This window comes from Primulina eburnea, chromosome 12 (genome assembly GCF_022965805.1).
Source record: "Primulina eburnea isolate SZY01 chromosome 12, ASM2296580v1, whole genome shotgun sequence".
Classification (NCBI taxonomy): domain Eukaryota; kingdom Viridiplantae; phylum Streptophyta; class Magnoliopsida; order Lamiales; family Gesneriaceae; genus Primulina; species Primulina eburnea.
Window position 1 is genome coordinate 2,253,311 of NC_133112.1, and position 12,884 is coordinate 2,266,194.

At 31.0% G+C, this 12,884-nt stretch overlaps 1 protein-coding gene across 1 annotated transcript; it reads left to right on the forward strand.

The window, feature by feature from the left end:
* Positions 1-7,364: 7,364 nt before the first annotated feature.
* LOC140807059 (trihelix transcription factor DF1-like) lies at positions 7,365-10,363 on the forward strand. Its single transcript, XM_073163720.1, has 2 exons — positions 7,365-7,776; positions 8,371-10,363. The coding sequence occupies exons 1-2, from the start codon at positions 7,496-7,498 to the stop codon at positions 9,911-9,913; spliced, it is 1,824 nt and encodes a 607-aa protein (XP_073019821.1). The 5' UTR covers positions 7,365-7,495; the 3' UTR covers positions 9,914-10,363.
* Positions 10,364-12,884: the final 2,521 nt, after the last annotated feature.

The following is a 12,884-nucleotide window of genomic DNA, read 5'->3' on the forward strand; positions in this document are numbered from 1 at the left end:
TTTTATATCTACTCGGAAATCAAATACCATGTCACATTTGATATTCTTTTTGATTCTAAAATAAAAAAAAATTGTGACGGGATTTAATATTTGGTCTGTAAGTGATGTAATAATTAAAAAAAAAAAAGGTTATGGAGTTGATATTATGATTGGGGAATGAAGTAGGAAAAAGGGAAAGAAATAAATAAAGAAATAAATAAAGAGAAGAATGGAAGAGTCCAATTGGTTGTTGCTTAGCTGATGCCAGATAAAATGTAAGGGTAAATCCACATGGATGACACATGATTTATGTCTATATTCACATGCCTACCATGTTCAATTAAGCCTTTGTGTGTATGTAACTTTTTCTACCAAGGCCCACCAATTATTTTTAGATCCAGACAACTCATATTGGTACATGTCACAAACTCTATTATTTATTCATTAATTAATTAATGAATCCCCATTTCCAAAAATAAAAAATTTCAATATTTCAATTTTTTTTCCAAATATCGTAATATATTATTTGAACAAAATAAATAATGAAATTGACAAAATTTGCATTTAAAAAAAAATTAGACATGATATTTTTTGAATGGTTTTCATGAACCCTAGTAGGTCCACAATAAATAACTCGACCATTATACGAAGAATATGAGGGTCAACACTACCGATATCCACAATAAAAATAATACTCTTAAGGGTGTGTTTGGTTGAGTGAATTAAATAAAGATAGATTAATAGTCAAATTTTATCGTTAAAATTTTCAGTTGTTTTAATACTCATTTTGACCCGTTTAAGATCCAATTTTATGGATAACTATTTGATTAATAAAATTAGATCTTAAATCGGGTCAAAATGATTATTAAAACATCTTAAAATTTTAACGATAAATATTTGACTATTAATCTATCCTTATTTAATCCACTCAACCAAACACACCCTTAGTATAAAAAGTAATAATTTTTCATGGATGACCCAAATGAGATATCTGTTTCACAAAATACGATCCGTGAAACCGTCTCACACAAGTTTTTGCCTTACATGAATAAAAATGTATCGACTTTGTATATGGTACTTGATAATTATGAGACTATTTGATAATTTGCATGTGATATGTTACCATATACTTGTGCCAACTTAGTGGGAATATGAATAAAAAGCACCTTTACACTATGTGGATTATGTTATTTTAATTTTAACCGGTTTAGGCTACCTAATTAAATAAAACCATTAATTTGTATACTTTATTTTTTCAAAAATATATATATTAAAAATTTATATATTTTTTAAGGAGTAAATGAACTTTATGTGTGTGTAGACACACACACACACACACACACACACACACACACACACACACACACATATATATATATATATATATATATATATATATATATATATATTTATATATTGAGATGCAATCAAACGAGTTATACTCTGTTGATATCTTCAATTTACATAATATAATAATGTAAAAATACTATTACTTAATTAACATAGGTATTGCCCATTTTTAAATGTCCAACCTCCATCAATCATTTTTTAGTTTTACATTTATAATGTCCAACTTTCTTAATAATCAAAGAACATTAATTGATCAACTTAACCTATATTTCTAAATGCATATAATTTCTATTCTTAAAATATAATTCATGAATATTTTTTCCCCGGAAAATTATTATATTCTATTGATTTCTTTAATCCAATCCAATCCAATCTTCTGCTCAAGTTTATAAAAATATATAAATCATTATGTTATCTATATATATTTTGATTTATCATTCGTATATCATATCGTCTAAACCATATAATTTAACGATCGAAACGATGTTTTTATAATAAAATGAAGCCAGTGAAAGTCTCTTAATCCGCTCCCCACTCTAATAAGCTAAATTAAGAATGAATATTGTGTGATTGCAAGAATCTATATGATTCAAATCATATAAAATAATACTTTGTGAAATTATAAAATATTAATATTTTGGGATCATCAATTTCTTTGCTGTCTTCCCCTACAATAAAATAGCGTACGGCACAATCATGTACAGGGCTACGATTTCTGTGGAGCGCAGTGTTTTTAATTTTTTAATTTTATTATTATTGTTTTTAAAAAGAAATATAAATAAATGATTAATTTCTTTATTATTCCCTACCTTTTTTTTTCCTGCAATTTGACTTTTAAGCTTTTCTTTTTGTTATTATTTCTGCCCCAATTTTACATTTATTTACAGAGCAGCCATATTCTTAATTTAGTCGTGCCATGTGATCCACTAGTGATTAGCATGTAACAGTTGAAAATTCAGGACCTACACAAATTAAGCAAAAACTTATGTGAGACAGTTTTACGGGTCGTATTTATGAGACGGATAACTTCTTTGGGTCACCCATGAAAAAGTATTACTTTATATACTAACAATATTACTTTTGATTGTGAATTACATATTATGATCTGTGATACGGTCTCACGTGAGACCCACTCCAAAAATTATATATACCCTATTTTTGTAATTTTTTTTTACCAAATTGAAATTAATGCCTATGGGTTAATAATTTTACCTTTTATTTTACTCCATCCTGTAATCAGTAATTTATTATGTCTCAAAATATATCAAATACTCAAAAAATAAGTTTAATGTTAAATTATTATCCATTGATTCCATTGTATGTATCTAAAATTATAATAATAATTTATATAATTTTTTATTTTTATTAAATACTTACTTTTATGTTTAATTAATAATAATTTATAAAATAAGTAAAATTTCATAGTGTGATTTGAGAAGATAATATTGAAAATAAATTACAATTTTGAGAAAAAATATTAATATATGAATAACTTGATAAAAAAAATATAGTACGTCAGATTTTGTATATTAAATGATAGATAATAATAAATGGATAATTTATATTTATTATAATATAATAACTTTTAAATTAATGTGTGTATATTGATTTGTGTTATTGTGTGACAGAGAAACCATGACTTATACAAGGCGTAAATTCGGATGCAAGTGGGAAGCATCTCTTAAAATTAAAGAAGCCCACAGCCAGCGAAGCACAGATTTTATATTATCGTGTAAATGAATTTTCTTTCTGCAAATATACATACATATATACGTATATTTTTATAATCATCGATCAAATACTTGAATTTTATACATTAAAATCTTTGAAAATAATGTTTTTTTTAACAAAATGGATCAATTTTTATAATCTAAGCATACATTTATGTGTATGTATAGGAATAAAATACTGAGCAAAAAATTGTGTGAAATTGTCTTACGAGTCGTATTTTTAAGTCATATCTCTTATTTGGATCATCAATGAAAAAAATATTACTTTTTATGATTAGAATATTAATTTTTATTGTGAATATTGATAGGGTTGACTCGTCTCACAGATAAATATTTGTGAGTCACTTACTCAAAATAATGAGAATAGTCAAATTGAAATGATGAATAATCTCAAAATTAATTATAGGGGTGCCCATTTTTGCCTCTGATATTTTACCTACCTTACTTCTCTACCTCTTATTATTCTCGCGCTCTTTTACTCTTTTGCCACTGCGTATATCTCGAGCTTATGTTATGTGATTTGACCATTATATCCCCCTCACAATAAATTATTGGATTTTTTCGATTTAACTTTCTTTTCTTGTATTGCTTGTCTACGCAATCATAACTTGGTAAGGATGTGTTCTAATTATCCCAATATTTTTGAATCAAATTCAAGAAAAATTAACCCTCTGAATTTAATTTTTTCAGAAATTGCGTGTCGAATTCGATGTTTTTACTTGAACCATATGACTTTCACGTACTCATGTTCGCGTGGAAAAGTCGATATATTTATCATGTTATGTTATATTCGTGTTTTCATCGTTTAAAAAAAAAACTTATACAATATAAGTATATATTACAATTTTATAATATTAAAAAAACAAATACCGTACATTATGACATGAAATCTACGATAATAATATGTACCTTTTAAATGTATAACCAAATTTCTTGAAAACACGTTTTAAATAAATATTTTTGAATTCATAACCAAATATACCCTAATTGATCTTGATTTCTGCATGTAATGGTTTATTCATTGCCGGGTCCACTGTTTTTGCATTATTTATGATCGAGATGGTCCATTGCCGAGTTATATTTTTTTATAAAAAAAAAATTTTAAAAATTGTCACCGTAGATCATTGGAGTAATCCAATATTCGAAATATCAATCATACTCAACCCTATAATTTAATAATTGAGTTTGGGATAATATGTTCTAAAGACACACACACCCTCTTTCCCACGAAGGTCGAACAAAACTTGAATAAATATTTTACCGTGATGGCAAATATTTGTGTGAGACGATCTCACAGGTCGTATTTGTGAGATTGATATCTTGTTTGAGTTATCCATGAAAAATTATTATTTTTTATGCTGAGAGTACTACTTTTTATTGTGCATATGGGTAGGATTGATCCGTCTAACAGAATAGGACTGTGAGACGGTCTCACATGAGACCCACTCTTAAGTGGTATACAAGAATTTTTTCATTAATTTGGAATTTTTCTGGAATGGATATTGGTAGGAGAATATTGTACAAAATTTATTGTTTGGGTACATAATATAATAATATTCCACAAGCTACTTCTCTAGCACAGAAGCAAATATGATGATTTTTTTTTTTTCCGAAGAAAAAAAAAACTCCTTCCAATTCGGTATTTGAGTAATGTTTCACAAATTCACACAAAGTCAAAATTTTCAATTTTCTATAAATCAATATATATACAATTTTAATAATTAAAAGTTAAAACCATCATAATTTTATTCTTCATTACAATTTTATTATATAATCCTTTAAATAAATTCTTCTGAAAAATGTAGTAAATTTTTAGTCACTTTAACGTGATAAATAGGGTAACCACTAACCCACCATTTAATATTATTTTCTACAAAACGAATTTGTCAATTTAAATACCACGTGTAAATAAAATTAAATCAATACTTTCACATCCACCTATTTAGTCAAGTTGCATGCAATGGGAATTAATTAAACCCTCATCTACATTTTCAAAGTGAAAAAAGGAAAAACCCTCCTATCTAATATTAGTTGACATTTCCCATTTATCCTACGACTTTACTGCGACACATATTGCAGATTTATTTTAACTCTTGACCCTCCTATATATAATGATATGATCAAATATTATTTATTAAATTATTAATATATATGTCGATTTTTATAAAGATATGAAAGATCAACATGATCTAATAATATAAGAATAGAGAAAAAAAATCTCCATATAATATGAACTAACACATAATTGGCAAAAACTTGTGTGAGACGGTCTGATCATCATATGTCATATTTTGTAATACATATATTTTATTTGGGTCATCCATGAAAAAATATTACTTTTTATGCTAAGAGTATTACTTTTTATTGTGAATATCGTTAGGATTGACCCGTCTCACAGATAAAGATTCGTGAATCCGTCTCACAAGAGACCTACTCCCCATAATTTATATATATCATGCGGATTTTAATCTATTTACATCAATTTATTAATTTAAACTTTCATGAATCATAAAGTAAAATGTTCACATATATTTGACTTTATTGGTTGAGACAAAATTGTTTATCCAATAAGTTCAATATTTAATCTCAAGAGTCTCAAATATAATGATCACGTTTCTTTTTTATTCATCTCATATATATATATATACATATATATATATATATATATATATATATAATACTAATTTTTTTTTTTCTATTCAAGTATCAATCTACTGCTATTTATTAAATACCTTAATTATTTCCAATTACTTTTTATATCATATTAAAACACACATTGAATAAGAATAAAATGAGAATTTTTTTGTAGTAAAAAAAATTAATAATTTTAATTTATTAAAAAAGAAAACACCCACACACACACACCCACACACACACACACATATATATATATAAGTCTAAATATACGAGACGTGTGGGGTTCTGTTTATTACAGTCACATTAGCCAAAAAGTTTGGAGGGTAAGTTGAAAGAAGTATATTTTATTTTATTTTATTTTGAAGAAGTTGAAATGGCATTTCTATTTATTGATGGTAGGTTGCAAAACCTAACGGAATTGGACGCTATATTTACTTCTATTCATAAATGACTTTGGCTAATAATATGGCCTACATCTATAACTAATTCAACCCAAGCATCCTCTCCTCTCCTCTCCTTCCTCTAATTTTTTAATATCTTTTTAACCCAAAAATTCAGATTTACAATAAAGTTTGTCAAATTGCAAAAGTCGCCCTCAATTCTTTCGCCCCACGTGGCGGCACAACCACCGTACGCTCCACGCTCCCCCTTGGAATAATAATTAACGTTTTCAAATTAGCATGCCCCGCCCCTCTTATAATTATTAGCTACAATTCCAACTAAGGGCATTATGGTAAAAAAACAAGACAAAGGAATCGATCCGGTTTGTTCAAGTAAATCCCTTTTCGTATGCATGATGTTGAGAAGGGAAGAAATGTCCACACTAATTACTTGCTGCAATTTCATTACTAGAATTGAAAAAAATTGAATCAATTAATTTAGTACATTCAAGCGTGATTAAAAAGATGAGTAGAAACGTCTGATTATTTAATTCCACGACATCGATATTTATTCTATAAATTCGATCAATATCATATATCTGTTCATAAACTTTAAAAAAACGAGAAAAAAATAATAAAAAAGAGAGAGCAAGAAGTAGCTTTCATCCGTAATATTACATGCGATTTATCCAAAATCCGAAAAGTTAAAAATTTGAACTATAAAATAAAATACGTATGGTGTGAACTAAATTTCTCCGAGTATTTATTTTATTACAAAAATGTGAATTACCAAAGACGAGGGGGGCAGTATGGTAATTTTGATAAATGGCCACAAGTGTAAGGTAAAACCGTCACTGAAATCCAAAACTTAAGAAAAGCAAAGGTGACCTACATGGGCCGGCTTTTAACTATATTTAGCTGGACAGACAAAAACCAACTTATTATCACCATCGTCGCTATCTGCAGCTGTTACAAACCCCCCCCCCCCCCCCCCTCCCCACCACCCCGCGATTTACTGTATACAGTATACATACACCTATACGTATAAAATGATTGTATTGTACGTATTATTATAAAATATATATTAGGATGAAGGAAAACAGTTGTAATTGTATGCATGCAGAAATTTTTTTTAATCTCTTGTTACTGAGGGTAAGTGTATGAAGTAAAAGTTTTTCTTTACAAAAGAGAGAGGGCAAGCAAGAAAATGATAAAGATTCCTCAGTTTCTTTTCTTTTTTTGAAAAAAAAAAGATATATTTAAGGGGTGTGAGATCGACAGGCAGATCCCACCGAAATAAATTAAATAAATTAACCACACCTCATCTTCATAAAACGCACAGAATTCACCCATTTTGGTGATATATTTTTTTATTTTTCGGCTGGTAATTGCTAGCTAGCTGGAAAGAGACTCCTCTACATGATGCTAGGCGTTTCTGGCCTCATGGGTAGCTCCGGTGACGGCGCTGCGGCGGCAGATGCGCTCGAGGGTGGTGGAGCTAGTGGTGGCAGCAGTGAGGTTGGTGCATCCAGCTCGATTCCTGGTGGGAGTTTGGAGGATGGTGAGAGAAGTGGCGGCGGAGGCGGTGGAAACCGGTGGCCTAGGCAAGAAACTTTGGCTTTGCTGAAAATTCGTTCTGATATGGATGTTGCTTTTCGAGACTCGAGTCTCAAAGGTCCATTATGGGATGAAGTTTCCAGGTAAATTTATCGAAACTTGATTCATTTACAACCACGGGTACGGCTGCAGTGTAACCCAATCTGGATTTCCTAAAATTTTCAGTAATAGTGACGACTCTGGATCAAAGTTTTCATCGAATTATTACTTTTCGATTACGAATATATAGCAGCTCTTGGAGGAGTTCATTAATTTTCCAGGTTTTTGCTCTTCCTTTAGGTGAAACATTTTTTAAAAAAATAAAGAGTAAAAGTGAAGACGAATATATGAATTGTGTTCTTCAACTTGAATTGATCTCTTCTTCTTCCTTAATTAAAGAAGAATTCAGATGATCTGATGAAATATAAGTTTGGAAGCACTGGAATCTGTGTTCAGAAAATTCAGTTGGGTTTCACACTTTCTCCACCGCTTGGAATTCTTGATTTCTCTCTTGATCTATTATGTATTATATTTTTTTGAATCATCAGTGAAGATATTTTTCTTGTGTTTATTTTATGTAATAAATCACATGCCACCTTCATTTTATTAATTAAAGATAATTCAAAAACACGATCTCGAGAACACAAATGGAGGAATGGTATAATTATTTATTAAATTTCTACATGCGTTGTTATCAGGAAAATGGCGGAGCTTGGATTTCATCGAAGTGCCAAGAAATGTAAAGAAAAATTCGAGAACGTGTACAAGTATCATAAAAGAACAAAAGATGGCCGAGCATCCAAGCCAGACGGGAAAACTTATCGTTTTTTCGATCAATTGCAGGCGTTGGAAACCAGTCCGCCGCTTCCCTTCACCCCTCCTCCGCCACGGACTCAGACTCCAGCCACCACGACAATGACGGCACCGCCACCTAATGCTGCCAATTTTCCAATGCCATCACATGTTGGTACTGTTCCATCCATTAGTCCAAACCCTTTAAGTATGCTGCCACCAAACACAACGATACAAACTTCCCTCAATCCAATAAATAATATTCCTTCATTTCAACCATCAATAAATACTTCGAATCTTCCTCAAACTCACCCTTTTCAATCCTCTCACGATCCTCATATTTTGTCGAGTCTACTCTCAGATTCTTCCTCCTCGTCAACTTCTTCCGACGAGGATATACAGCGGCGGCGGGGGAAGAAGAGGAAATGGAAGGATTTCTTTGAGAGGTTGATGAAAGAAGTGGTGCAGAAGCAGGAGGAGTTGCAGAAGAAATTTTTGGAAACATTGGAGAAACGGGAGAGGGATCGTATGGCGAGAGAGGAGGCATGGAGGATTCAAGAAACGACAAGAATGAATCGAGAACACGATCTTCTGGTTCAGGAGAGATCCATCGCCGCCGCCAAAGACGCGGCTGTGATCGCATTCTTGCAAAAAGTAAGCGAGCAGCACAATTTACAAATCCCAAATATTAGTAATATTATTACAGCAGCTGTGCAACCGCCGGAAAATCCTCAACCCCCACCTCGTCAGCCTGCACCACCACCACAACCTCCGCCGCAACAATCCACTCACCCGCCACCACCAGCACAACCAACACTACCGATAGTTACAGTCAGCCCCGGAAAAATCTTGAACCCATCAAAAAAGGACAATGGCGGGACCGAAAGTTTCACGCCCACGAGCTCCTCACGGTGGCCGAAAACGGAAATTGAAGCACTGATCAAACTCCGAACCAATCTTGATCTCAAGTACCAGGAAAACGGGCCAAAGGGACCCCTTTGGGAAGAAATATCCACTGGCATGGGCAAAATGGGATACAGCCGAAGCTCTAAGCGATGCAAAGAGAAATGGGAAAATATTAACAAGTATTACAAGAAAGTAAAGGAGAGCAGCAAGAAGAGACCCGAAGACTCCAAGACATGCCCATATTTCCAGCAGCTCGAAGCTTTATACAGAGAGAAAAACAAGAACGATGACCCCTCATTCCATCTCGAGTACACTGCGAAGCAAGACAACCCAATGGTGCCAATAATGGCCCGGCCTGAACGGCAATGGCCGAATCCAAACCAACAGCATCAAGACCCCACCATGCATGATCAGGATCAAGATAATGAAAGCGATAACAACGAAGAAGACGATGATGGAGATGACGAAGATGAAGAAGATGCAGGAGGATATGAAATAGTCACAAACAAGCAGCAATCTTCAATGACAAACACGGCAGAATGAAGTGAAGATTTTAAGGATGGAGGAGGGGCTTAGCTTTTGGTGTCAAAAAATGAGGCAAGTATCTGGAGAAAATAGAAATTCAGTGGGGTAGAATTGCAGGAGGTGTCAGAGGTGACGGGGCAGAAAACCGGCTGGCAGTCCGATGGGGTCGGGGCGGCGGTGAAAATGTAAAATTACGGGCAAAACATATTGGGGGGCTGTTTTTGTAAGGTTATTACCATAGGAGTTGATTTTTTTGAGATAAATTATGTTTATAATTTATTTATTATTTTGGAGATAAATAAAATGAGGGAAATGGGTGGAAGAAAAAATGAGAGCTTTCAATCCAAAGAACAAATAAAGGGATGGGGATATTGTATTTTTTTCATCATTTTCTTTTTTATTTTTTTATGAGTGTAAATGTCAAACATGATGTATTTTGTTATTTTCATTGATGAGATTAAATTTGTAGAGAGTGGCTTAGTGATTTCCAAAATCATTGTCTCAATAAGGTTAAAATCTTCGCAAAAATTTGTGTAAGATGGTCTCACGAGTCGTATTTTGTCAGACATATCTCTTGAAAAATTATTACTTTTCATGCTAAAAGTATTACTTTTTATTGTGAATATCAGTAGGATTGACTCGTCTCACAGATAAAGATTCGTGAGACCGTCTCACAAGAGACCTACTCTAAAATATTTTATTAGATTATTCATTTCACTTTTCATATCATTTTAAGGAAAAGAAAAAAATTAAGTTATTGGAAGTCAATGTTTATACTATAAAGTGTACATCTAGAATTTTTCTTCTCAACAACATACTCAGTTTCATTTTTTTAATGGGGCAATTCAAAAATCTCCCATTATCACTTTACATATATTTTTATTCTTGAAATAAATTTAAGGCAAAAATTTCTGTGAGATGGTCACGGATCGTATTTTATGAGACATATCTCTTATTTGGTTCATCCATGAACAAATATTACTTTTTATGCAAAGATCATTACTTTTTATTGTGAATATCAGTGGGGTGATTCATCTCACAGATAAATATTCGTGAGACCGTCTCACAAAAGACGTACTCTCTATAAATAATTAAATACACACACTCATATACACGTGTATATATATTTATTCATATCGAAAATGAAATAAAGTAGAAATTGTGGGAATGAAAACTTGAGACGTAGATTGTGTGTCTCAGGTCATGCTAAACTTGTTGAATTAACAAATTGATTAAGTAGATGGTACGAAACCCTAATCTCGCAGAACAAAGCTTTCGTGTAGTAAGTAAGCCCTAAAAAAATGCCAAAATAGAGAATGGAATATCTTTATAGGCTGGCTCTTAATTTTGCTCTCGGTTTTAATTAATTTTTTGTACGAAAAGGAAATGGTATCCTAAAATACATCATCTACACGTAAATTCTAGTAAACTTATGTTTGAAAATTGTTAAAAAAAAACAACAGATTATTTAGGTTAAATAATTACATTTCATAAAATACTCTCCATTGTTGCTACTATCAAAGAATTGATCAAATTGACAAGATTAGTTATAAATCTTATAACAAGCTTATAAAAATATCTATAATTGGTGTTCGAGTTGTTGAAGTAGGCGAGAGCTTGATTAATAGTCAGAAGTTCGATTTTCCTTACCAACACTTTCTCCGGTGATCAAACATGTTGCACAGGGTTTACCCAGTGTGATTTAACCGACTACTGTAGTTTGTAGACTATCGTGCTAGCATGATGGTTTACATAGTAAATACCGAAAGATAGCGGATGTGGGTTTATCGTCATTAAAAAAACAATATTATAAAAAGCTCTTTGTGTAGATAATCACCAAATAAAATTACAAAATTAAAAAGTTTGATCATATTATATAACAGATAATTAATTGTATTAGAAGGGAATATCTTTATTATAATAATAAAAAAAATTGATATATCATTCGGTAGTTTTATTCAGATTTTTGAATTAATCTTCATCAGGGGGCAAGCTTCACATACAAGCCAAGGGACGAAATAAATTTTGAATAAAGCTCAATTCAACGGAATTCTGCAGAGATACCTTAGGAATACAATAAATATGAGTGGTACAATACGAGACATTTCCCATGTGAAATCTCTGAGTTCCTTGTTTTCTAATTTACTGCTTTGTATTATTAGAGTTTGCACCCTGACAGATATTTATTAACTATTATAAAATCAGTTCAATAATAAATAATAAATAAATATTTATTGAAATTAAATGATATCGTAAATTGTCATTGACTTCGAATTGGCTCACACTGTCCGGATGAAAAATATCATGAGCAATTTCCGCAGGTTAATTGATATATATATATATATATATATATATATATATATATATATATATATATATATATATATATATTTTGACATAACCTCTAGGTTAATTGAAGAGGTGTTAACATTTAATTTCAGTTAGTTGTTAGATGACTGGTCAATTTGGGTAGTGGAGATGTAGAAATTAATGGGATATGTATTTTGTGTGATTATTTTTTTTTATATATATTGAGTAGATAATTTAAGGGGAGATTATACATAAAAGTACCGAAATTAGAATTTTTTTTATCAAGTATAAATTTAAGCTGTTTTAAATAAACTTTGGACAAATATATTTTTTGTACATATAATTTTCAAGTACAACTTCTCAATTAAAGGAACTATATAAGTATTATTACAGATATATACAACACTGGCTATATAAATACTTTGTACCCACGTATTCATTATCGTTGTCAATCCAATTAAAACATTTCATGATTAGCCAAATTCAATCTTTTTTTGGGCAAAACACAGCCAATTTAATTCGAAGATTAACAATTAGATTGATTTCCAGCTTACGAAAATAGGAATATCCTCTAAGATCATAGGAAAACCTAATTCTATGAGGAAAATCTCATTGTACCTTTAAAAGGAATAGAGAAAATCATATTTATACTTGTTTCCCTAAAATTTGGAATATTTTT